This window comes from Colletes gigas, unplaced genomic scaffold (genome assembly GCF_013123115.1).
Source record: "Colletes gigas isolate AHSC1104 unplaced genomic scaffold, ASM1312311v1 Colletes_gigas_Sc00003, whole genome shotgun sequence".
NCBI lineage: Eukaryota > Metazoa > Arthropoda > Insecta > Hymenoptera > Colletidae > Colletes > Colletes gigas.
The window spans coordinates 4,387,922-4,414,972 of NW_025106632.1; the positions used below are offsets into that span (position 1 = coordinate 4,387,922).

General features: G+C 39.1%; 3 protein-coding genes across 6 annotated transcripts in view; 2 read left to right on the forward strand and 1 right to left on the reverse strand.

The window, feature by feature from the left end:
- On the forward strand, nucleotides 1–15,441 carry LOC122404748. Its single transcript, XM_043408970.1, has 16 exons — nucleotides 1–161; nucleotides 3,412–3,572; nucleotides 3,630–3,812; nucleotides 4,413–4,623; nucleotides 4,706–4,920; nucleotides 5,504–5,689; nucleotides 5,758–5,893; nucleotides 7,210–7,368; nucleotides 12,230–12,490; nucleotides 13,464–13,585; nucleotides 13,654–13,836; nucleotides 13,896–14,106; nucleotides 14,380–14,594; nucleotides 14,672–14,857; nucleotides 14,942–15,077; nucleotides 15,269–15,441. Exons 1-16 carry the CDS (start codon nucleotides 152–154, stop codon nucleotides 15,424–15,426), a joined length of 2,733 nt encoding a protein of 910 aa, XP_043264905.1. The 5' UTR covers nucleotides 1–151; the 3' UTR covers nucleotides 15,427–15,441.
- A 752-nt stretch (nucleotides 15,442–16,193) lies between these two features.
- On the forward strand, nucleotides 16,194–18,417 carry LOC122404888 (NADH dehydrogenase [ubiquinone] flavoprotein 1, mitochondrial). Of its 2 annotated transcripts, XM_043409228.1 has the most exons (7): nucleotides 16,194–16,350; nucleotides 16,526–16,593; nucleotides 16,679–17,347; nucleotides 17,422–17,654; nucleotides 17,737–17,940; nucleotides 18,006–18,202; nucleotides 18,310–18,417. In XM_043409228.1, the coding sequence occupies exons 1-6, from the start codon at nucleotides 16,302–16,304 to the stop codon at nucleotides 18,190–18,192; spliced, it is 1,410 nt and encodes a 469-aa protein (XP_043265163.1). In that variant the 5' UTR covers nucleotides 16,194–16,301; the 3' UTR covers nucleotides 18,193–18,202; nucleotides 18,310–18,417. The 2 variants fall into 2 exon arrangements, with proteins under 2 accessions (XP_043265163.1, XP_043265162.1); XM_043409227.1 differs by having other exon boundaries at nucleotides 18,006–18,417.
- Nucleotides 18,418–19,556: 1,139 nt separating this feature from the next.
- Nucleotides 19,557–27,051, reverse strand: part of LOC122404887 (RNA pseudouridylate synthase domain-containing protein 2-like) — a 257,493-nt gene continuing 249,998 nt past the window's right edge. For all 3 annotated transcript variants that reach the window (XM_043409226.1, XM_043409225.1, XM_043409224.1), the window contains 2 exons: nucleotides 24,503–24,679; nucleotides 19,557–23,290 (listed from right to left, as the gene is read on the reverse strand). In XM_043409226.1, coding sequence (XP_043265161.1) covers nucleotides 22,538–23,290; nucleotides 24,503–24,679 — 930 coding nt within the window. In that variant the 3' untranslated portion in view covers nucleotides 19,557–22,537. The remainder of the gene's footprint in view (nucleotides 23,291–24,502; nucleotides 24,680–27,051) is intronic.

Genomic DNA, 27,051 nt, shown 5'->3' on the forward strand with positions numbered 1-27,051 from the left:
GCCTCGATTGGTCGTCGAGTTATTCACTTGACACTATTGGGATTTTCCTGCTATTGTTTGTCGCGTTTTTATATCTGCCCGGAAGTTCCTCCTTGCAGTCGACGAATAACTGTCGTAGTGGATTTAACTGGCTGAAGTAACAGAACGCAGCATGTACATACGTGAGTAACTCGTGTGCTCTCTGAAATCTCGATCGTTAGTCTACGTTGAAGCTTTAAGCTTCTCGATATAAATTTAATACGTGGATTAGCATAAAACTAACCTAAAAAAAATTCGTTTTTTTCAAGTATCGAATATCAGCAACGCCATAGGCGTAGCATCTAAAATAAATTTCTAAGAGTATTTGGTATTGGTATTTTTAAGAAATCGTTTACCAGAGATGTTCCAATAATTTTCGAATTGTTCAATTCGTGATATCAGTTATTCGATTGAATTTGTTATATGATTATTATTTATTTATTACTATACGATTCCAAAGTAAATGAAAAGTAGTTTAAGAATACAATTGTATCGAGGAAGCCAGGAAATCCCATTACGTATTGTGCACGTACGTGTAAAATAAATCTCATAAGTCTGACTATGCTCGTTCGATTACGTCATGGGACGCAATACAAACAACGAGAGACAAATTAAGCACGCTAAACCACTTTACAGTAAATGCTCTCAAGCTTCGTAACAGCGTTAGGCAAAATGGCTGATTATATATTTCAGAGTTTAAAACAACGTTCAAAATCTTGAAAATATTCGTTCGTATACAAAAAAAAAAAAATCATATTAGAAGATTATTATTAATGAACATTCTCGATTACGTGCATCATCGATCATGTTGTAACAAGATTATTAATCTTAGCGACACTTGTTCATAATCGAGTCTTCTCAGCGATTAGGGGACCGTGTATGAAATTTCTGAGAAGCAATCATCTTCTCCCATTTGCATTATTTCTCAGAAACCAACAAAGATATTTTCATTTTCAATTTTTTTTTTTTTTTTTATTAATCTTTTGCAATAAATCTTTTCAGTGGCGACTTTTAGAAAAGGGAGGGGATCTTTTTAATTTTTCTCAGAGTTTATATCAAGCTTAAAATAGATATTAAAAATTAAAGAATTGAATATTAAAAATACAACGAAGAGAGAAATTTTTTTTTGTAATTTTGAGATAAAATTAAAACTGAGCTTTTGTGATGATAGTTATATGTAAGGAAGTGAGGTTGATCACTTCAGATTTTCAGATCTTCAGATGGTTGGACGCTTCATCCACTGTGGGCGCGAGTAGCCTAATCTTGTAAAATTTTTTTGAAAAATTTCATTCCATCTCGTGTTTCTTGAACAATATTTTATTATAAATCTTTGTATTTTAGCATTTACCTCCCTTTTTCAACGTTACATGCACCCAAAAATTTACTAGATGAAAATAGTACTGCGATACAAATCGATATTGCACTGAAAAGTATTGAAACAAAAATTTACTAGACAAAAATAGTACTGTGTTACAAATCGATATAGCACTAAAAAGTATTGAAACAAAAATTTACTAGATGAAAATAGTACTGTGTTACAAATCGATATTGCATTGAAAAGTATTGAACCAAAAATTTACTAGATGAAAATAGTGTTACAAATCGATATTGCACCAAAAATCTATGCAAACATTGAAAATTGAATCTCTGATTGGAGAATCGTAAGATTTCAGTGGGTGTACGGTGACTTAGTCAGGTTCGATAAAACGAACAAACTGCGCCCATTTTCGCGGCAAGCTGCTTACCGGGTATTCGCACCACCGAGCTGCGTTTCAAACAAAAAAGAGAGAAAAGACATTCTGAAAAGCTGTTCAGAGTCTGGTATTACCGGATCCAATATACAAGGTGGCTCGAAAATTAACCGATAACAGAAACATTCGAATGAGATCCACGAATAATTGCTTTGAAGAGAACGACTAGTGTCTCCATCTATTACTCTACTTTTCCAAGATGGCGCCCTGTTCTTTGTCCACTCCACTCAAAAATGCAAGCAGACTCAATCACAGCAAACGAAATGAATCAACGTAAACACAAAACGTGTAGCATAATTGATACATTATTATATAAAATAATAGTTAGAGACCCTTCATAATATAATAGTTAAAGAATCTACGTAATAGTACGATTTTTTAGGGTTTGAAAAGGCTTGAACACCGGATGTAATGAAATGTAGGATGCACTAGGGGTTTTTGAATATTTTAGAAATAGTTTTATGCGTTTAGAAGGTTTCGTAGCCACCGTGTATAGAGATCAGTGGCCGTTCTGGAGTACCGAGGCTATGAAAGCCTACAACATCCTCGCTCGAAGGCCATGAACGTGTTCTACCCCCTGACGTCCCACCAGGAGGTTATTGGACTCGAAATAACTAGCCTTCTCTTCGTTATCCGAGTCATAAAGGAATGGTTTACGGAAAGAACCGTCAGATTCTAATGGACGTGCCAGGATGTTTCTTTCCCTAGGCTTTTGAACCTTAACATATTCATCATAATAGGAATATTGAGTAAATAGTGTAGAATAATACTATTAACTGTTAGAGAGGTTGCTAGAAAGGGAAGACTTCGATTTTTTAATTTTGGGAGCCATTTTGGTGCTACGAATTCTGGCTAGTTTTATGCTAAAAGCAATTTTCATACGTTTCAGCTATTGGCAGATTTATTTATTAGCAAATCAGGGTGAAATGCAATAGAAATCTTGACCTACTAAATAGTAAGCAATAATTATATTAACTGTTAGAGAGGTTGCTAGAAAGGGAAGACTTCGATTTTTAAATTTTGGGAGCCATTTTGATGGTGAAATAAATTTTTTGATAATTTAGGAGCCATTTTGGTGCTACGAATTCTGACCATTTGTTAGCAAATTAGGGTGAAATGCAATAGAAATCTTGGCCTTGTAAATTGTGTACAATATTAATAATAACTATTAGAATGGTTGCTAGAAAGAGTAGACTTCGATTTTTAAGTTTTGGTCCTGAAATAAATTTGACAATTTAGGAGCCATTTTGGTGCTACGAACTCTGACCATTTGTTAGCAAATTAGGGCGAAATGCAATAGAAATCTTGGCCTACTAAATAGTATACAATATCTTAGAGTGGTTGCCAGAAAGAGAAGACTTTGATTTTTAAATTTCAGTCCTGAAATAAATTTGATAATTTAGGAGCCATCTTGATGCTACCAATTCTGACCATTTGTATCCTAAAACCAATTTTCATACGTTTCAACTATTATCAAATTCTAGAATTAACAGAAATGACTCTTCATAAGAGAGGACTATCCTAATTTTGTTTCCACAGCTTTCCAATAAAAAATTTTCACAAAATTCGCGAATGCTCCCCCCGTTTTAGGGTTACCATTTTTATTGAAGGGAGATAGAACTTTCAGATGAATTTGTTTCAGTTAAAGGAAGTCTCCTGGTGGTGTGCCTTGTTTCAATAGCAATGGCGATGCCTGCAGCTACCGATCAGCCATTGCAGACCGTTTCGCAGGGGGCAAATGAATCTGAGCCACTGCAGACCGTTTCCCAGGGGGCAAATGAATTCTCGTGGTCGCTGTTTAAGGTAAAGAACCAGAGGGTCTGACGTGAGATAGGTGTTAATCCGATCGAAATCGTTTAGACTGTGGCAGAGGAGAATCCAGGCAATCTCATAATGTCTCCTCTCAGCGCGATCTTCGCTCTTGCTATGACCGCCTACGGTGCTCGCGGGGAAACGGAAAACCAGTTGAAAAGAGTCCTTCATCTGCCATCTTCGAACAGTCTTGGTACATCTGGCTACCAAGCACTCACCGATACTCTCAATGCAAGTATCGATTTTATTCCAATTCTCTGATATGAACGCTATATACAGGAATTTGAACAAAAAGAAAACCACAGATATTTATATTGCATTCAAATATTATATTAAATAGATAATTTAATGTGTCCGTTTTATTATGGAACACCAAATTTTGAATGCAATTTCTCAAAAATTTTAGTACTCAAATATGAATACCATATATAGGAATGTTAACAAAAAAAAAATTATGGATATTTATATTGCATTCAAATATTATAAATTCTATTATGTCAAATAGATAATTTAATTTGTTAATTTTATTAGAGAAAGTCAAATTTTAAATGCAATTTTAAATAAAATTTTAATACTCAAATATGAACACCATATATAGGAATATTAACAAAAATAAAACCATAGATATTTATATTACATTTAAATATTGTAAATTCTATTATATCAAATAGATAATTTAATTTGTTAATTTTATATCAGAACCTCAAACCTTAAATCAAATTTTAATACTCAAATATGAACCCCATACATAGGAATCTTAACAAAAAAAAAAAAAACCACGGATATACGGATATTATAAATAGATAATGTAATTTGTTTATTTTATTAAAGAACGTCACAGATAACGAGCTCAAGCTGGCGAACAAAATCTTCCCAGCCCAGAAATTTGCCGTGAAGCCAGACTACCAAGAATTGTTAACAAATTACTTCCGTTCGGCGGTTCAAAAGGTGGACTTCAGCAACTCCAGGGAAGCTGCAGGCATCATCAACACATGGGTCCAGGAGAACACAAACGATCGTATAAAGGATCTGCTCACCTCCGGTTTGCAAATTCACATATCGTTTGTGATTTAAAAATAATCGATGTTTCCTACGTCTAATCTTCGTTGATTTCCCTTGAACAGATGACGTGGACGAGAGCACGGCATTAGTGCTGGTTAATGCAGTGTATTTCAAGGGCCAATGGAAGGACAAATTTGATCCACAGGATACCAGGGAACTACGGTTCCACGTTGACGAAACTACGACAAAAAAAGTTCCTACTATGTACAGAACTGGCGATTACCGGTATGGCTATGTTCCAGGGATGAACGCGACGTTTATCGAAATCCCATACAAGGTAACCCTTTTTTAAAACTATAATTAACCTTTTTTCTACTGTATCAGCCACCATTTCATCACACATTCGACTTATCACGTTTCTTGAAGTTATATTTTACTAGCATGACCCGTCTCGGCTTCGCCTGACCTTGTGCAAGAGCACTTTGTGATCACACGATCGTCCTGACATATATATCTGCAACAATGCAATTCTCTCGCGAGAAAGCGCTCGAGAAGCTTCGCCACCTGGCGGTAACATCGCAGTACTGCTACGGGCGAGGTATCGCGCGGGCCGAATATGCGCATGAGCATGGTCTGCCAAACAGTCGTACACATGAAATCTTTGCATATAAATTACATGTTAATAACGCGCTTCTGAGACATGCTACATAGCCTATGTCCGTCCTAGAGTATGCAGGAATAACGTGTGAAAATTTGAGGAAGATCGGTTCAATATGTCTTGAGTTTTTCGCGAACATAAAAATCGGCTCTCTCTTTATATAATAGTATAGATAACTGCTTAAGATAATTTTGATTACTCATTTGTACACCTAATAGATTACATTTGTTGTCGAAGTTATGCGAGTAAACCAATTTTCCAGGGTGACGAATTGAGCATGATCATTTTTCTTCCTGAAGACGTTAACGGTTTGAACGAGGTGCAACAACAATTACAAGATATAAATATAGCCAATCTCTTCGACGATGCGTACGAAGGCAGGGTGGAATTATATTTGCCAAAGTTCAAGATCGAGAGCAAATTAATCCTCAACGATGTTCTGCAAAAGGTACGTTGTATAGAATTATAATTCCATAAATTTTTACTTTAATTTTATTTTATTTTTGCTCCATTCAGATGGGTTTGACCGACATGTTCAGTGACAGAGCCAACTTTTCTGGTATCGCTGACGACGATCTGTCGATCAGCAAAGTTGTACAAAAGGCATTCATCGAAGTGAACGAAGAGGGCAGCGAAGCTGCTGCCGCCACTGGTGAGTCAAAGAGAAAACCTTTCAAATTCTCATCGATCACTTTTACGAACTAATATATTGCTCAATTTCATTCCTCGTTAAACCAATCATCCTGCTTTGGTATCATTTAAAATAAAAAAAGCTCGATTGTAAATCTAATTTAAGATACCATCGACCACCATTTTACTTTTGAAAAAACCAGAATCGAAGCATCGATGTACTTTTCGTCAGGACATTTTCCGAATTTCGAATTCTAATTTTACAGAAATAGATTCGTATTAGCTAATTTAAAAGCGTTACGATGAACGTGTTTCAGCTGTAGTGTTCAACATGAGGAGTCTGGTCGTCAATAGGCCATTTGTCATGAAGATCGACCGACCATTTTTCTATAGTTGCATCTACAAAACACAAAATACAAAACCTTCGAACGTTGTTGTATTGTTTAATGGGCATTTCAATGGCCCTCAAAACTGAAAGTTTATCGGACAATGTTAAACGAGTGACATAGTAAATGCATGTTATATACAGGGTGTTCGACCACATCGGGGAAAAATTTTAATGGGAGATTCTGGAGGCCAAAATAAGACGAAAATCAAGAATACCAATTTATCGATCGAGGTTTCGTTAAAAAGTTATTAATGTTTAAAGTTAATGTGTGCACGCAGCTGCGCGTAAGCAGCTGCGCGCGGATCGCTGTTCCACAGGCGCAACTTCAAACGTTAATAACTCTTTAACCAAGCCTCGATCAACAAATTGCTATTCTTGATTTTCGTCTTATTTTGGCCTCTAGAATCTCCCATTAAAATTTCTAATTATAGTAAATATTTTTAAACTTTAACTCTTCGTAATAGTGTGATGGACGAATAATTTTGTGAATTAATTTCTTTAACGTTGCTTTAAAAATAAATCATCCGTATGAATAATAACATTTTATATTACATAACAATTCTGTTGTAGGTATGGTGAAATATTTGAAGCGAGGTATACCGATATTCGAAGTAAATCACCCGTTCCTCTTCAGTATCGTTAAAACATCGTACGATAATGAAACGAATACTTCTATTAACACACTAATATTCACTGGGGCCGTGCACGAACCTAAGATTTAAAAATTTGTTAATATTAGTTATAGTATTGAACGAGCTCGAAACATTTAAAACTGGAATACTAAAAATACTAATTACAACGTAATTATGATTAATACTTTCTATCATGTTTCACGCTGCTGTTACGTTTATAATGTAAACATTGCCTTTTCCCCAATTTCTAACCCATCACGAGCTTCTCCACTATGAGACAGAATAAACCATTTTGATAAATCTACAATTTTGTTACAGCAATAATAGCAGCTACAACTTCGCTTTTCACTCTTAGACCAGAATTTAGAATTGACCGTCCATTTGTCTATGGCATTGCTAAAACATTGTCTAACGATAAATCTAACGCTTCCGATAAAGTATTCATATTTAAAGGAATCGTTAACGAACCCATGATGTGAATAAAAAACAATGTTAGAAAATTGAATAATGTTATGGATATACCGTACGAAGTTTCATATAATGTAATCTTAATGAAATCAAACGGTTTATCTCAGTTTACTCAGCAATAATAAAAAAATAATTTGTCGTCGATATTTAACAATGTTGCCCTAAATTTTTCCTCGACACGTGAATATTCCTGACTATGTGTATTTTTAATTATACTGGAAGCAACAAGGGTGGGTGTAAATTGCACACAAGTATATTATACAGGGTGTTCGGCCACTCCTGGGAAAAATTTTAATGGGAGATTCTAGAGGCCAAAATAAGACGAAAATCAAGAATACCAATTTATCGATCGAGGCTTCGTTAAAAAGTTATTAACGTTTAAAGTTAAAGTGTGCACGCTATCGTGCGCACGCGCTGCGCGCAGATCGCTGTTCTACAGGCGCAACTTCAAACGTTAATAACTCTTTAACGAAGCCTCGATCAACAAATTGCTATTCTTGATTTTCGTCTTATTTTGGTCTCTAGAATCTCCCATTAAAATTTCTAATTATAGTAAATATTTTTAAACTTTAACTCTTCGTAATAGTGTGATGGACGAATAATTTTGTGAATTAATTTCTTTAACGTTGCTTTAAAAATAAATCATCCGTATGAATAATAACATTTTATATTACATAACAATTCTGTTGTAGGTATGGTGAAATATTTGAAGCGAGGTATACCGATATTCGAAGTAAATCACCCGTTCCTCTTCAGTATCGTTAAAACATCGTACGATAATGAAACGAATACTTCTATTAACACACTAATATTCACTGGGGCCGTGCACGAACCTAAGATTTAAAAATTTGTTAATATTAGTTATAGTATTGAACGAGCTCGAAACATTTAAAACTGGAATACTAAAAATACTAATTACAACGTAATTATAATTAATACTTTCTATCATGTTTCACGCTGCTGTTACGTTTATAATGTAAACATTGCCTTTTCCCCAATTTCTAACCCATCACGAGCTTCTCCACTATGAGACAGAATAAACCATTTTGATAAATCTACAATTTTGTTACAGCAATAATAGCAGTTGGAGCTTCGCTTTTCACTGTTAGACCAGAATTTAGAATTGACCGTCCATTTGTCTATGGCATTGCTAAAACATTGTCTAACGATAAATCTAACGCTTCCGATAAAGTATTCATATTTACAGGAATCGTTAACGAACCCATGATGTGAATAAAAAACAATGTTAGAAAATTGAATAATGTTATGGATATACCGTACGAAGTTTCATATAATGTAATCTTAATGAAATCAAACGGTTTATCTCAGTTTACTCAGCAATAATAAAAAAATAATTTGTCGTCGATATTTAACAATGTTGCCCTAAATTTTTCCTCGACACGTGAATATTCCTGACTATGTGTATTTTTAATTATACTGGAAGCAACAAGGGTGGGTGTAAATTGCACACAAGTATATTATACAGGGTGTTCGGCCACTCCTGGGAAAAATTTTAATGGGAGATTCTAGAGGCCAAAATAAGACGAAAATCAAGAATACCAATTTATCGATCGAGGCTTCGTTAAAAAGTTATTAACGTTTAAAGTTAAAGTGTGCACGCTATCGTGCGCACGCGCTGCGCGCAGATCGCTGTTCTACAGGCGCAACTTCAAACGTTAATAACTCTTTAACGAAGCCTCGATCAACAAATTGCTATTCTTGATTTTCGTCTTATTTTGGCCTCTAGAATCTCCCATTAAAATTTCTAATTATAGTAAATATTTTTAAACTTTAACTCTTCGTAATAGTGTGATGGACGAATAACTTTGTGAATTAATTTCTTTAACATTGCTTTAAAAATAAATCATTCGCATGAATAATAACGTTTTATATTATATAACAATTCTGTTGTAGGTATAGTAGTGACATTTTTGATGGAAAGTACACCAATGGTAATCGAAGTAAATCGCCCGTTCCTCTTCAGTATCGTTAGAACATCGTACGATAATGAAACGAATACTTCTGTTAACACACTAATATTCACTGGGGACGTGATCGAACCTAAGATTTAACAGTTTATCAATATTAGTTATAGTATTGAACGGGTTCGAAACATTTAAAACTGGAATATTAAAAATACTAATTACAACGTAATTATAATTAATACTTTCTATCATGTTTCACGCTGGTGTTACGTTTATAATGTAAACATTGTCTTTTCCCCAATTTCTAACCCATCACGAGCTTCTCCACTATGAGACAGAATAAACCATTTTGATTAATCTACAATTTTGTTACAGCAATAATAGCAGCTACAACTTCGCTTTTCACTCTTAGACCAGAATTTAGAATTGACCGTCCATTTGTCTATGGCATTGCTAAAACATTGTCTAACGATAAATCTAACGCTTCCGATAAAGTATTCATATTTAAAGGAATCGTTAACGAACCCATGATGTGAATAAAAAACAATGTTAGAAAATTGAATAATGTTATGGATATACCGTACAAAGTTTCATATAATGTAATCTTAATGAAATCAAACGGTTTATCTCAGTTTACTCAGCAATAATAAACAAATAATTTGTCGTCGATATTTAACAATGTTGCCCTAAATTTTTCCTCGACACCTGAATATTCCTGACTATGTGTATTTTTAATTATACTGGAAGCAACAAGGGTGGGTGTAAATTGCACACGAGTATATTATACAGGGCGTTCGGCCACTCCTGGGAAAAATTTTAATGGGAGATTCTAGAGGTCAAAATAAGATGAAAATCAAGAATACCAATTTATCGATCGAGGCTTCGTTAAAAAGTTATTAACGTTTAAAGTTAAAGTGTGCACGCTATCGCGCGCACGCAGCTGCGCGCAGGTCGTTGTTCTACAAGCGCAACTTCAAACGTTAATAACTCTTTAACGAAGCCTCGATCAACAAATTGCTATTCTTGATTTTCGTCTTATTTTGTCCTCTGGAATCTCCCATTAAAATTTCTAATTATAATATTCACTGGGGCCGTGAACGAACCTACGATTTAACAGTTTATCAATATTAGTTATAGTATTGAACGAGCTCGAAACATTTAAAACTGGAATACTAAAAATACTAATTACAACGTAATTATGATTAATACTTTCTATCATGTTTCACGCTGCTGTTACGTTTATAATGTAAACATTGTCTTTTCCCCAATTTTTAACCCATCACGAGCTTCTCCACTATGAGAAAGAATAAACCATTTCGATTAATCTACAATTTTGTTACAGCAATAATAATATTTGAAGAATCGCTTTTCACTGTTGGACCAGAATTTAGAATTGACCGTCCATTTGTCTATGGCATTGCTAAAACATTGTCTAACGATAAATCTAACGCTTCCAATAAAGTATTCATATTTACAGGAATCGTTAACGAACCCATGATGTGAATAAAAAACAATGTTAGAAAATTGAATAATGTTATGCATATACCGTACAAAGTTTCATATAATGTAATCTTAATGAAATCAAACGGTTTATCTCAGTTTACTCAGCAATAATAAAAAATTAATTTATCATCGATATTTAATAATAATTATTAATTAATAATAATGCCTTAATTTTTTTCTCAACACCTGAATATTCCTGAAAAAATTTTAATGGGGGATTCTACAGGCCAAAATAAGACGAAAATCAAGAATAGCAATTTGTTGATCGAGGCTTTGTTAAAAAGTTATTAACATTTAATGTTCCGCCCGTTTCGAATTTTTTTCTCGAAAATACGCAGGATTTCGAGGGTATGTATATTCATCAAAAACTATTGTAATTGACCCCCGCAACCGATAATAATTTTTCCAAAACGATTTGAAATTTTTTTTTCCCCGTCGAAAAATTTCATATCTTCTCGAATTTTTTTCTCAAAAATGGCTAGGATTTCGGGGGTATGTCTAATGACCAAAAATGATTGTAATTGACCCCTGCAACAGAAAATAATTTTTCCATAACGATTTGAAAGTTTTGAATTTAATTGTTAATAACTTTTTAACGAAGCCTCCATCAACAAATTGCTATTCTTGATTTTTGTCCTATTTTGACCTCCAGAATCTCCCATTAAAATTTTTCCCAGTGGCTGAACACCCTGTATAATTAAACTCTGAAATAAATCCATTTTGTATAATTCGACTCTTCTCGAAAATTTATCGCCTAAATAACTTCGTCATGGAAGTTAATTTTTTAAAATTTTTTCCACGTCAGATCATATGCAGGTGAGAAATAATATCGTGACCATGAGTCGAGTTCATGAATGAATCAATTCATGTTTTATCGCCAAATCCAGTCGCGAACAACTTTCGTCCGTTGGCGAAAAAAATGGGCGTTTACGACGTAGCAGGTAAAATAATTTGAAATTTAAAAATGCTGGCCAATTACTTTGCATAAATTTTACGCATAAAATGTTTCAAATGTGTCCGTCCAAATATAGGAACCTGTTTCAGGGACACGCTGATAAATAGTTTATATATTGCGGAATAATTAAATTACCAGGTACACTTTCCTCCTGAAATCTGTTGATCAACAACCGAACCAGTAGACTTCTAACTTTGTCGTATTAATATAAAATTAATTAATAATTAAATTTCAAGAGCCACCATTTTGGGTTTAAATATTTTACGAACGAAACAAATATATAAACATATTTTTTTGTTCATCGATAGTGCCTTCGATCTCTTCGAATTATACGTGAAATATAATATTAGTCGAATGGCCACCCCCCCCCCATGTTTTTCCAACAGTTTTAATTCCCGTAGCTCGTCCGACGCGGAATATTTAACAGTCAGGTAGTATCGATACGATCGTTTCATTTTTGTTGCATTTTGAATCGGATGGCCCGTAATTTGTATTAATGAAGGACTAATAAGATTTTTAAAAACATGTTGCTTCGTTTCACGCGACTACACAAACAACAAGATACGCGCGTCTCGTGATTGGTCGCTCGCCGACCGCTCAACACGTGATAGGTCAGTTCTTTCCACCAGTGGGATTACGCAGGTGATCTTTGCAGCGATTTATACCGGTTCGTTAAGCACTTTCTTGCAGTCTGCGTTTGACTTTCGAAGAGGATCCACCGAAGGGACAGAACGCAAAATGGGTATATGTGAGTAACTAGTGTGTTTTATACAGGGTGGGAGATATAATGGGAGATTCTAGAGGCCAAAATAAAACGAAAATCAAGAATATCAATTTCTTGACTGAGGCTTCAAAATTCAAAAATTTCAAATCGTTCTGGAAAAATTATTTTCGGTTGTGGGGATCAATTACAAACATTTTTGGTGAATAGACATACCCCCGAAATCCTATCCACTTCCGAGAAAAAAATTCGAGAAGGTGTGGAAATTTTTGACAAAATTAAAAAATTTAAAATCGTTCTGAAAAAATTATTTTCGGTTGCGGGGGGCCATTACAATCATTTTTGGTCATTACAATTGCCCCCGAAATCCTACGCACTTTCGAGAAAAAAATTCCTTACCGAAAATCTAATTAGGCACCCAAATTCGACGAAAAATAAAAATTTCAAATCGTTTTGGAAAAATTATTTTCGGTTGCGGGGGTCAATTACAATCATTTTTGGTCATTACACATACCTCCAAAATCCTACGCATTTTCGAGAAAAAAATTCAGTACGGTCGAAACTTTTAACGTTAATAACTTTTTAACAAAGGCTCCATCAACAAATTATTATTCTTGATTTTCGTCTTACTTTGGCCTCTAGAATCTCTCAATATATTTTTTCCCAGGGTTAACCTAACACCCTGCATATGGTAAATAAATAAGGAACTTGCATATTTAATTAAAAATGATCATTTAAAATTTCTATGTCAGAAACTGTGTCTTTCACAGAGAAATTGCAAACTTTCTTAGCTAAGCTGAATCTTTTTTGAGAGTCGAGATACAAAAATTTAACAATATCTTATTAACAAACGAATTTTCAAAACACGTGGAAACGCTGGAGAACTCTTTTAATGATTATTTTCATCTCGATGATAATCTTCTCCTGTCTAATATAAATTCAAAATTATATTTTATAAATTCAAAGTTAAGATTCTAATCAACGAGACATCTTTTCACAGATAAAGGAAGCGTTTTGGTAGCGTGCCTCATTCTGATAGGAATAGCATCGCAGGCGACTAGCAATCAACCATTATACGCCATTTCAAGATGCACAAATGAATTTTCGTTCTCGCTACTGAAGGTACAGAGATCGAACAATAAAATCTAATATAAAATCGAACGAATTACGAAATGAAAGTTGTTTCACAGGCTGTGGTGGAGGAGAATCCTGGCAATCTTGTAATGTCTCCCCTTAGCGCGGCCATTGTTCTCGCTATGGCTGCCTACGGTGCCGGCGGAGAGACGGAATTACAGCTCAAAAGAGTCCTTCGTCTGTCGTCCGCGCAAAATCTTGGCCCATCCAATTATCAAGCGCTTATCGACATCCTCCAGGTATCAATTACTCAAAAATAAATTTCACAATGCAACCAGCTTACACATTTTATTTACAGAATTCCAAAGAAAACGACTTTGTTCTCGCGAACAATCTCTTCGCCGGGGAGAAATTCTCCGTGAAGCCGAGTTACCAACAGCTGACGGAGAACTTCTTCCGGTCCATTGCTCAGTCGATAAACTTCAAGAAAGCCGAGGAGGCTGCGAATATGCTCAACGCGTGGGTCCAACGGAAGACGAACAATCGCATTAAGGAAATTTTCAGTCAGAGTTAGTAAACTTTCCGCTAGAAATATTTGTGGCGTCGCCTCACCTACTCGCCGCCAGAGGGATACGCTCTCGTCCCTCTCGCAAGCATTCGACCGACCCCTTTCTTGCTATATATACCCAAGAACCTGTCGTCTGAGGCAGGACTTGCTAGAAAGCTTGGTGATGAGTCCACTAGCACACTCCTTCCCTTTCTTACCTTCCTACGAAAGTCACAAACTGTTTAGCGGAACGTAGCAAACAACTTCAAAACTTCGTCGATTCTTCTTCGAACAGGTGAAGTGGATTCCAATACAGGATTGATGCTCGTCAACGCAGTGCATTTCAAGGGTCTGTGGAAAAAGAGATTCAACCCCGAGCTCACCAAGGAACGGCCATTCTACTTCAATGGGAACACCATTAAAAATATTCCTACAATGTACACAAATGGCATCTACAAGTTTGGCGAGCTTTCAAATCTGAAGGCGTCGTTCATTGAAATACCATACCAGGTATACATTCAACGAACTCGATTAATCAATTGAACAGTACTTTTAAAACGATTGAGCAAACCCCATTCTTTCGCCAGGGTAACGGTATGAGTATGGTCGTGATTCTTCCGAACGAAGTAAACGGTCTGTTCGAGGTCGAAAAGCGACTAGAAGGTTTAAACATCAACGACATCTTGAATCAAGGATACGAACGCGAATTGCATCTGTATCTGCCGAAATTCAGGATCGAAAGGAAAATAGATCTCAACAGTGTTTTGAAGAAGGTAGACTTCTATAATGTTATAAGTAATAGAAAGATAATATTTTTAATATTTAATTTAATTTTTATTAATTTTGGTCCTATTTAGTTGGGTCTGATCGACATGTTCAGTTCGCGCGCTAATTTCTCCGCCATTGCCGACAACAATCTGTTCGTTAGCAAAGCTATACAACAAGCATTTATCGAAGTGAGCGAAGAAGGTAGTGAATCTGCCTCAGCCACTGGTAAGTCGATCGATTTGTTGTGGTAATTACGCGAAAAGCATTGTTTACCCATTAACACTTTACCGACCGGTAGCGGTTGATTAATCGGCTATCGGTCGGTAAGTGTTGGTCGGTAAAAAAGTCGATTAACAGGCTATCGGTCGGTAATGTGTTAAGAGAGAGAAGAAAATGTTTGTGTTACTTTGTTGCAGGATTATCAGCCGTAGTGGCCGCCGCACTTTTCCAACCAGAGGTCAAAATCGACCGTCCGTTCATCTATTGCATCGTCAAATCACTCTCTAGCGAACAATCGTCTAGTGCTGAACGCGTACTAGTATTCGCGGGACGCGTCAACGAACCACAGATATGAAATGAAAACGAAGCTCAAACGCGTAATACTGTTATACATGTACCGTAATAAGGTTTCATAATTTTTTATACAAACTATATATATATAAGCAATGGAATAAAAATGAATACGATCCAAGAGTTTATTTGATAAGAAGAGTTCCAATTGTCCGCCATTTTATAGATTCGAACGTTCATGGCGTAGAAATTGCAGACCATGATTCCCATGAATCCTTGGAGGATTTCCCCTCAGAGTGGTCTTGTATTTCATCGTTACCTAATTCTACTTGTATTTTATAGTTTGTTAACACTTTACCGACCGGTAGCGGTTGATTAATCGGCTATCGGTCGGTAAGCGTTGGTCGGTAAAAAAGTTGATTAATACGCTATCGGTCGGTAAGTGTTGGCCGGTAAAAAAGTCGATTAATAGGCTATCGGTCGGTAATGTGTTAAAATAAAACACGCTCGCTCGATAACGTCAAATTCGAAACCTAGCTCGGTACGTCAGGAATCTTTTAATCGGACCGCCATTAGCTTCTTAACCAAACTTCAAGTCGTCAACTAAAACTGACGAGTATAACATATCAATTTCTATCAATATATTAATATGACTCGAGTCTGCGATCTTTTGTCTTCGAATATTAGGAACACACGGGTACTCGAGACAGAATTCGAATTAACGTGACCGACAGCGATCGATTTGGATCTGGCCAAGTTTCAAAAGCTTTTTCGTCGTCTGATGTTACTCGAATACTCAAAATACAACCCCAGATTTGTAACTTTTATAACTAGATCGACGTTCTCGGGAAAGTAAAGTCTAGGATCTTTCACCTTTCTTTTTTAATCGATACAGTTACGGTAGTAGCGGCGAACTTCAAGAAGTCCGCATACGGCAAGATGGCTGGTGCCATAGTGCGTTGTTTTCAGATCCCGAGGAGACAATTAGGTAAGTTTTGACGGTGTTTTGTTTCTATCGCGTGAGAGTGTCCAAAATGTTACGAGCGAACGGTGCTACGCAGAATAGCGATGTTCGTTTTTTCGAACATCGAAGTGGAATTTAGTCCTTTCGTGTCACAATTGAGACAAGGTTATGTAATTAAAGGGATCCGTTCGCTTTTAAGGTCTCCTTGGAGTGACGTCGAGTAACCAGCAGCAAAGAACGCTTGCCGATGCCGCGCCGGAAGGAAAGGTACGTTTATCTCTTTATTGGTTAGGTTTTACGCGTTACGTGATACCGTGACACAAATTTGGAATCGTTTTGATCTCGTTCGCAGAAAAGGGGTGGGCCCCTGGCCGACCAGGACCGTATCTTCACAAATTTGTACGGCAGACACGATTGGAGGTTGAAGGGTGCCATGAAGAGGGGCGATTGGTACAAAACCAAGGAAATCTTGAATAAGGGTGCCGACTGGATCATCAATGAGATCAAGGTCTCTGGTTTGAGAGGTCGTGGGGGCGCCGGTTTTCCATCCGGCATGAAATGGTCTTTCATGAACAAGCCAGCCGATGGAAGGCCAAAGTATTTGGTAGTGAACGGAGACGAAGGGGAACCTGGAACATGTAAAGATCGCGAGATCCTACGTCACGACCCTCACAAGCTGGTGGAGGGTTGCCTCATTGCTGGTCGTGCGATGGGAGCTTGCGCCGCATACATCTACATTCGTGGTGAATTTTACAACGAGGCGTCCAACATGCAAGTGGCCATCGCTGAAGCTTACCAAGCCGGTCTTATCGGAAAGAATGCCTGTGGTTCTGGTTATGATTTTGATATCTATGTGCAACGTGGAGCTGGAGCGTACATCTGTGGAGAGGAGACGGCTCTTATCGAATCTATCGAGGGGAAACAGGGAAAGCCCAGACTAAAACCTCCTTTCCCGGCCGACGTTGGCTTGTTTGGTTGCCCGACCACCGTCACTAATGTCGAAACGGTCGCTGTGGCTCCTGTACGTATTTAGTAATATTGAGTAACAAATACGCGTTAGAGTCCTGTTTCTAAAATTAAAATTCTCATGTATAGACCATTTGCCGACGAGGTGGACCTTGGTTTGCGTCATTCGGTCGGCCACGTAATCACGGGACTAAATTGTTCAACATCTCCGGACACGTGAATAACCCATGCACCGTGGAGGAGGAAATGTCCATTCCTTTGAAAGAGCTCATCGAAAGGCATGCGGGAGGGGTAATCGGTGGATGGGACAATTTGATGGGTGTAATTCCTGGTGGATCTTCCACCCCTGTCATACCCAAAAGGTATTGAAATAAACCTTCCAGAGCGTGTCTTAATCTAGTCTTGCAATGCTAATGTTATGCTCCCATTTCAACAATTTTACAGCGTTTGCGATACAGTATTGTTAGACTTCGACGATCTTGTAAGGGTGCAGACTTCCTTTGGTACAGCAGCTGTGATCGTCATGAATAAACAAACCGATATAATCAAGGCCATCACGCGTTTGATCAGCTTCTACAAGCACGAATCTTGTGGACAGTGTACACCGTGCCGCGAAGGAATCAGCTGGATGTTCAAAATCCTCAAACGGTAAGTTTTGCTCGACTTCGGAACACAAGCGATCGAAAGATATTAAAATTGTCTGTACTTTTCAGGTTCGTGGATGGAAAAGCGGAACAGCACGAGATAGATATGCTGTGGGAGCTGACCAAACAGATCGAACTGCACACCATCTGCGCATTGGCGGATGGTGCCGCGTGGCCGGTGCAGGGTCTGATCAGACATTTCAGGCCGGAAATAGAAGCGCGTATTCAGGAGCGTAATCGAGCCGTTTCCAATTAGAGAACTAAAGGTAGACGCTAGACAAGTCGAATTTTCTACATTTATTACACGTCGAACGTGCGAAAGGAAGAAAGTGCGGGCTGTATAAACCTTGTAAGATTTTCTATTTATTTTCAGTGTACATATGCGAATCCACGCGCCGTGTAGTCTCATTTCCTATGTAATTACGCCGGACCCTGGTTTAATCTGAACGGTTCGGCGAATAAAACTAATAGAAAGATGAAATTTTCTGTCGTTGTATGTGCCGCGTTCTATTACAAATGACTCCTGTTCGTCCGCAAAAAAGAAAAAAAACAGCTAGCGGGACGTACAGGGATTAGGGGATTACTTCGATTGTTCCACCTAATCCCACTTTTGACGTCCCCATAATCCCCACCTAATAACCACCGCGCGTATTTAACGAACAAATTACTTTAAATAATGAGATAATTCGGGATTTTTACTTTTACTAATTAAGGTTGGAAAGGCACTTATCGAACTACGCGTGATTCGATATATCGCAAACGAGAGTTTCAGTCAGTGGCTATAACGCGTGTTGTAAATGGTGAAATTGTTAGATTCTAAACCAGTGGTTCTAAATAAGAAAAAATTTGTGGAACAGCAAGGACTGAACCTTAGGTGATTCGCTTGAAAATGCAAGTTACATCTTGTTTACGGACGGTTGCAACAAGAATCATTAAAAACTGATCAAGAATCGCTTTTTGTAAATATAAAAAGTTTCCAAGTGTTGAATATACTTAGCACGAATGGAAGAAGGTAATTTTGAGTTTTATATTCCTTTGGTATTGGTTATTAGGCGACATACCGTCCCGTTTGTTACACTTAACCTTACTTTCGACCACAACATTTATTTTCTTCTCGCGTTCAGAATAAATTTGCAAAAAACAATTACGACGATTCTGATGTTTAGCAACAATTTAAAAATCACGATGATTTTGTGATAGAGCACAAAGGATTGTACAATTTTTGGTTCATACGTAAAAGAAACGTGAATAACGGGTTGGATGTTTAGAGGAACGAAAAAGTAAAAATATTTCGGGGCAGAACATATACCGAACGATACTTTTGCTTTTATTCGTCCATTATACAAGAAAAAATTCTCTAGCTCTAATGTTCCGCTGACTACGGTACAGATAATAATGTCGCTCGGATACGGTACAATGTGCGTATACAATATATATGTATATCGTATACAATACAAATATATATATATGTATATACATACAAAAGCGCTCGCTCGATTCGCAGACCGATGAATTTTCTCTCTGTTGCCATTTTGATCGGGACTGTGTCTTTTTAGAGTTTCGTTCCTCTTCTATTTTTCTGTTTTTTTTTTATATAATTTTTTTTTTGTTTTTTTTTTGTCAATATCAAGTTAGTTTACTTAAATAAAATTAAGCTAGCCATTACATTCGGAATAACTTGCGCTCCCGACAAGGTATCCCGGTGAGTTAGTAAGCGCACACACTGTCTTTTATGATAGGTCCGTTGTTACATTATCTCCCTTCTACCTCTATATACCTAAAAATCTCTGTCCACCTCTCTCTCTCTCTCTCTCTCTGTTTGCGTCTTGCTCTCAACTATCGCGAAGGGCAACGGGAAACGCGTACGAGTAACCTCGAATATCCCCTCGTCGACAGGGGTCTTCATTCTTTATTTTTTTTTTCATTCGGGTTTCGCGATTATTACAAAGTATTCGTACAAAAGGAGATTTTTGTTCCCTTTACGTAATCTCGCATCCGCTTGTTCCTATACAGCAAGAGTGTCGATCGCATTCGACAAAATAGTTACAAAGTTCTAACAAAATTGTTGATTCGGTTGGTTATTGCGATACACGAACAGAGACGATCGGTTCGAGCCACATATTTTACCCACCGTGTGGCGCTAGTCGCGACACCGCAGGATCTATAGCGCAGTCGAAGAAGATACCCTATTGCTCCTGTCACGCCGAGCGTTCAAAATTTTTATTTCAAATCGTTCCCTCACGGTACGTTCTGTATTCTTAATCTAACGGTCGAACAAATATCGTTTAATCAGGGTCAAAGAAGAATTTTTGGACGTTGTAGATTCTTTCTTCGGGTTAGACTGTAGATCCCCAGTTTCCCGTTGCCGGTCACTGTCAAACCGGTACACGATAAAACCTTATGTATAGCCCCCCGCTAGAGGAGACGAACGTGACTCGTAGCAAAATAATGTACGACGTTAATCTTCGTTATTTCACTCGGTTCGATTGTACTTGTTGCGAGTCCCTGCCGCTACGGCGCGGCCGTCCGGACGCGTTGGAACAAGGTACACGTACACGATATGATTGAAATGAAGCTCTCTCTCGCTCTTTCTCTCTATCTCTCTCTCGTTCTCTCTTTCTCTCTCTCTCTCTCTCATACTCTCTTTCTCGCCGGACGCGCTCGCTCTTTGGCATGGCCATTGGCTATCCTCTGGCAAGATCACGCTTATCGTCGGAGACCTCTGCCGCTGGACCTGCGCCACTATTTAGTTTCCTGTATATGTGTAATGTGTATGTATATATATATATAATCAGCCATAAAAATAGACGCGATTCTATTGCAGTTTCCTACGTCAGCCCCCTTTGCCTGCGCGGCTCTCGAGGATGATCACTGAACGCCAGTCGACGACGATTTACACCTTCGTTTTCGTTAATCATTCCCGCTGTTCGGTTCGCGAAAGGACACGCGGTAGGATCTTGTAGGTACGAGCTTCGATAGATGTCGGAACGGTCGCTGGTTCGGGTTTTGGTTCACGACGTTCGGTTGGGCGAACGGTAAATAGGTCGAATCGACGAGATCGTGAAGTTGACGGCCCCCCCCCAAAAAGCTAGATTTACGGTCGTTAATTGCACACACTTTTATTGAAACGGGTGGCGGGATTTTATGGAACTAGAAAATATGTCTGGATAAGATTTATGAATTCTAGCAAGATTACAGGTAGAAGTACCGAAACAAATGTTAGGTTATGTAGTTTACAATAGTCTAAAATCAAGATTTCTTGCAGAGTATTGTTTTGAGTGTTAAATTCAACATAAATCGTTAACGAATAATATTTAAGAGTTCGTGGAATCTAAATTTGACGAGTTTCGTAAATCTAGTCTTAAGGACCTAAGTGGGACGTAATAGGTTTACTTTGGTGTTTGTCCAAATAGATGGCGTGTACAGATCTTTGGATAATTGACTTCTATAGCTACGGAGAAGTGATTCGTATTGATTCTGTTGATTGACTGTTACAGGAATCGGCAGGGGCATGGAAGTGTCCAAGATGGAGAATTCATGAAAATGACCTGGACCTATTTCGTCCTCGTTAGAAATAGAAAGGAACGTAATCTTTTCTCGTTCACGTCATAAATCAAGAATACGAACGATACGATCCATCTGGGCTACCGCGGCTGACAGTTGCATCAATCTTCTCTCGTGCGCTCCGGTGGCAGTGACTTCTCGACCGACCCGTTTATAGAACCAGTCGAAATCGTTCCATAGTTCGATCTTCCGATCGATAACGCGTGCACCCGGGCCAAAGCTGTCGCCGAAGCGTTCGTTTTCAAGCTCGATGCCTCACGAGGTGAAGCTGTCGCTCGAACCTTGGCACGACAGACATGTCGAGGGAACAGTTCGAGGTGTACCCGGCGAAACGAATACAGCGATCTTAGTATTCAGACAGGTGACCCTTGACCTCGAGGTGTCCACGGTTCAGGATAGACCTGGAGGGTCACTAGAACTTGGAGGTTTCGTTATACAGGTTGTCCATATGGGGCTCCCCCGTTCCTTTGTTTATTGGCAAGCCAGAGATGCTACTTTGGAACAATGGCGTTTCCAACGCGTTGTAGACAATAGAGCGGCCCGCCGCCAGTGAAATGCGGTCTGCTGTCCGTATTTCGGAGCAGACATTGGATTTTGTTAATCGAATTCCTGCCTAAAGGCTACACAGACTATATTACAAGACATTAAAAAGCGTCGTACAGTCGAGAACAAAAGGCGCGTGCTGTTTCTTTTATTCCTATGCGGCCAATAGACGATCGGTATCCGAACGAATCGCTAAACTGACACTCGAGCTGATCGGTGTGTTCGTTTCGCCAGTCGTACAACCTGGGTTCCACCGAGTCGGTCTCGGCTGGCGCGTTGGAGCCTCGAATCGGCGCAGACACCTGGCGCGACACTCGTCGAGGACCAGCGTCGAGGTCTCATCGCGAGTCCAGCGACCTGGCCACAGGGGTGGGTACATGTACGATGGTCGAGATCGCTCGCTGGCGGATGGAAGGCACGGGGTAAGGATATCAAAAAGGGGTACGAAGGGTGACAACAGCTCGTTCGCTCGATGGTGGGCTCCTGGACCGGAACTATCGGTCCTCCTCGCCCCAGTCGCTGGCCGCCCACGCCGGTAGCGGTGTCTCGTACTCCCAACCGGGGCCGCAGTAGCGCCACGCGTGCAGATACATCACCAGATCGGAGGGCTTCGGGTCCCTGTACTTCACTTTGCACTCGTAGCAGTGCGGGTCGACCGTCATCTTGTCGTTTGCGAAGCTGGAATCCGGCGGCTCGGAACCGGTCTGGGTGCCCACCGTCACCTTCAGCGACGTCTCCTGTTGTTGTTGTTGCTCCTCCTCGCCGAGCCCGGGCGTCGAGGACGGCGACGAGCCGTCCTTGTCGTTGCCCATCACGCGATCCTCCATGTCAAGCTTCGGCTTGAACAAGCTCATCTCCGAGTCCCCGTCCATACCCAGCCAGTTCTCGGCGTTGTGGATGCTGATCAGGTCTTTGACCAGCTCCTCGTCGGTCTTACCAATGTTCCCGCCTTTGCCCTTCTGCGGACCGAACACCACGTGGTTGTACAACGGGTCGTTCACCACCGGGTAGCCCAGGTACTGAAGGTGCACGCGGATCTGGTGCATTCGGCCGGTCTGGGGCTTGCACAGCACCACCGACGACTTGCCATTGTAGCTCAGACGCTTGAAACGGGTCACGCAGTCCTTACCCTTCTCGGATACCTTGCACACGCCGATCTTGTACGACACCACCTCGATCGGCTCCGAGCACACCACCTCCTCCTCGGGGAACTCGCCCTCCACTCGACACACGTATTGCTTGTGCACCTGAAACACATTTTCAGGTTAGATTCAAAATTTGGGATGGTTCTTGACATTGATGGGTTTGCAATCTAAAACGGTCACGAATCTCTATAGTCATATATTGTAGAACCTCGATTGCAGTAATGATTCTTAAAATGAACCCCTAGACCGTGATTCGTAAGTTGAATATTTCTATCCCTCCTATTTGAGGGGGTACTTCTCGGAGCCAGTGAAACACGAACGACGACATTTAAAAACCGATTACAGTTATGATTCTTAAAATGAACCCCTAGACCGTGGTTCGTAAGTTGAACATTTCTATCCCTCCTATCTGAGGGGATATCTCTCTGAGCCAGAGAAACGCGAAAGACGAGATTTAAAAACCGATTACAGTTATGATTCTTAAAATGAACCCCTAGACCGTGGTTCGTAAGTTGAACATTTCTATCCCTCTTATCTGAGGGGGTACCTCTCGGAGCCAGTGAAACGCGAAAGACGGGATTTAAAAACTGATTACAGTAATGATTCTTAAATTAAACCCTAGATCTTGATTCATAAGTTGAACATTTCTATCCCTCCTATCTGAGGGGGTACCTCTCGGAGCCAGTGTAACGCGAAAGATGAGATTTAAAAACTGATTACAGTAATGATTCTTAAAATGAACCCTAAACCGTGATTCGTAAATTGAACATTTCTGTCCCTCCCAACTGAAGGGATTCCCCTTAAAGCCAGTGAAGCATGAAATACGATATAAATATCTGCTGTCGAATTTCGCCTCAGCTGTACGAAAAATGAACATATGAACCCAGGAGCGATCATCGTAAGAATCATTACTGTATTTCATGGAAATTTTGTTCCCTGCACGTGGTTATTCTTCGTTGAATCGGTCACCTCGATTATTGCAACAATCCAGTTCCAATTTCGTGCAATAATCGAGGTTCTATCTTGTATTTTAAAAGATTTTAAGATCCAACTATTTGTCAAGAGTACAGTTAAAGATCATGACTTAGTATTTCAAGATACTTTCACGAGCAGGTGTCCAACCACAAATTGATTCGAATACGTCGGGGCAGTTTCTCCTTAACGGTCACTTTTTTCCCCCCCATTTCGCGAAACACATTCTAAATCCTCGAGCTAAATCCACGGAGCTGCATCGTCGCCATTCGAAGATTCAGTTTAAACCCAAATCGAGAACGATCGGGTTTCCCTTCGCATACCGAACGTTACGAAACGAACCTGTCGGTTTCTTATTTGGTGTTCCATCTGCCTCGCCTTCTTCGGCGTCCTACCGAAAAGGAGAATGCCGCTGGTCAGTCTGTCCAGCCTGTGGATAGTCCTGAGGTTCTTCAGGTTGTACTCCTTCGCCAGGATGAATACAACGGTGTTGTGTCGATATCGTCCGCAAGGGTGCACCTGCAATCCCAAGATTGGCTTGATTTATTTATCGAGACAACAGGATGAAACTTTGAACGAGGGACAGAGAGTTAGGAAAGATTGCAATATCGATGATAGGTCTGCCGACGATATGGGTTGGGGAAAGGATTTCTTGTATTCCCAGAGACTGTTTCCAAGGGGTTTGGTCAATTTCGTGGAACGCACTTGTTCTGTGCCATTACTGGGTCAACCATCTTTAACTTTTCAGACTAGGACAGACTCTTCTATATCTATATCTGGAAATCACTATTCACTCTTAGTTTTCTAACTTTCTCATTTACAATCTGTACTGGGATTCAGGAAAATATATATCATTACACAAGAACAAAATTGTGCCAAGAAAAAAAAATGTTACTCTATATTTTTATAAAGAATCACTTGGTACTTGTATATAATAATAAGAAATTATGTAAGTTATATATTTCATATTAAAATTGTTCTTTCGTGCACCATAAATTATATCCTTTAACTATGTAAAGAGTCAACGAATATGGGAAGTTGGAAACATAGGTTCACCGTTCGATCACCGGAGTGCAGCACCATCGGGGCCGCGTGCAGTCCGGGATGGGTTACCGGCTCGAGAAAAAAAAAGGTTATAATACTCTTTCTCTGTCAGTTCCGTAATTGAAGATTACTTGCCTAAAAAAAAAACTGTGTTTCCCGTATTTTAGAACATCTAATCCAGCTAGTAACGATCTAATGGAGGCCTCGTGTGTGTTGTAATCGAGACAAAAGTAGTAACCTCGAGGCAAAAACGGTGTGTTGAAACCCCGCGGACGGTTTACTTGAAAATTAAAAAGGGCGCAGCGAATGGTGAAATCCGAGCCCTCTCTAAGCCTCTCCCCGACTCCTATCGTGCCATTAGAATATTACCCAGTGCAATCGTTGGACTCCGCGATCGTCTGACGCGTTTGGACAAACACGTGCACGTGCACGGGGAAAACGCACCTGGCAAACACGCTCGGTACACGCGATCGCGGCTGCACGAACACCGACCCATTTCTCCCGGCCATTCGGAACAACAAAAAGAAAACCGATTTGTCCCCCAGACAAAGGGAAACCGATTTGATGGCCGCGGCGTTTACTTGCTCCCGATGTTTGGTGTCCGGTTAGTTGTGGACACAGAGGGGGGAGGAACAGTCAACCCTAAAAAAAATGTGAGTTTGACCCGCGACCAGAGAAAGAGAAAAAACCCTCGCTGATGAAAACGAGCCTTTAATAACTGTTTGTCTAACCGGTCGCTCGAAAGGCCTCTAGCATTACGAAACCGATTTTTATTTATCCGCTTCTTGCATCTGTGATTCGCGTTAGGTTAGGGCAACTGGTTTCACTGAACAGTGTATCCTAGGGTATAGGGAATTTTGTACGAGTATTTTCATTGGTCTACGAAGCTTGCAAGGTTTTAATATAGAATATATAAAGGATCGTCGGTTTATTCCGAGTTATTATATTCGGAATAAAAATGTTTGGAATTAATTTCAGTACGGAAGACTAGAAATAACCTAACCTTAACCTAACCCACACCGCAAGAATAAGAAACATCTCGGATAATAAAGTTGGGCGAATCACCTCGTATAATCTAAGATTAGTCGTGGCAGTTGTTTTCTTAACGTCCACGAGCGTGTTCCGATGAACTGCAGTCTTAATTTTAGGTTATGTGGCTTTGAATTCTTTAGGGAACAGAGGGAATAGAGTTTTGTTTATTCAAAGTTATATATTTTAATTTCTTTGTAAATTCTGTAACATACAGTTTACACTGTAATATTAATAAATGAGAAATTAATAAAAAAGAAGGTAATCAGAGGGTCCAAGTGGAATAAGATCGTTACAGGTCAGACAATGGAGAAACTAGCTTCCGATAAAATAAATTTAATTGAACGTGGCAATATGTTTGTAGTTACATGTTGAAAGAACGATTCGTTGGAAGGTCCTCGCATGTTTGCAAGGACTATTTAAGGCGTGAACGTCAAATAACCGGGATAATAAACAGGAAGTAGCGGCTCGTAAAGACGCGCTGACAGTCGGCTGACAACAAGAGTCACTCGATTCTCCGGATAATCCTATCTTTATTCCTCTAGTCTCGTCGCGCGCCTCTGTCCTCATCCCCTATACTACACGCTTGACCTAATCACTACCAAGCCCCAGGCAGACTGTACAGGGTGGGTCATGTGGAATAAAATTGTTTCGTACGAAATTAAAAATTTTATATCAGTCGCGTCTGCCCATTAATCAATATTTCTACTTGCGTTCAGCGTGGTATTATACTAATTAGCGAACTATATCTTTATGCAAATTCATATTTTTACTAATAGAATTAATAATTAATAAATATCATAATTCTTATATTTTTG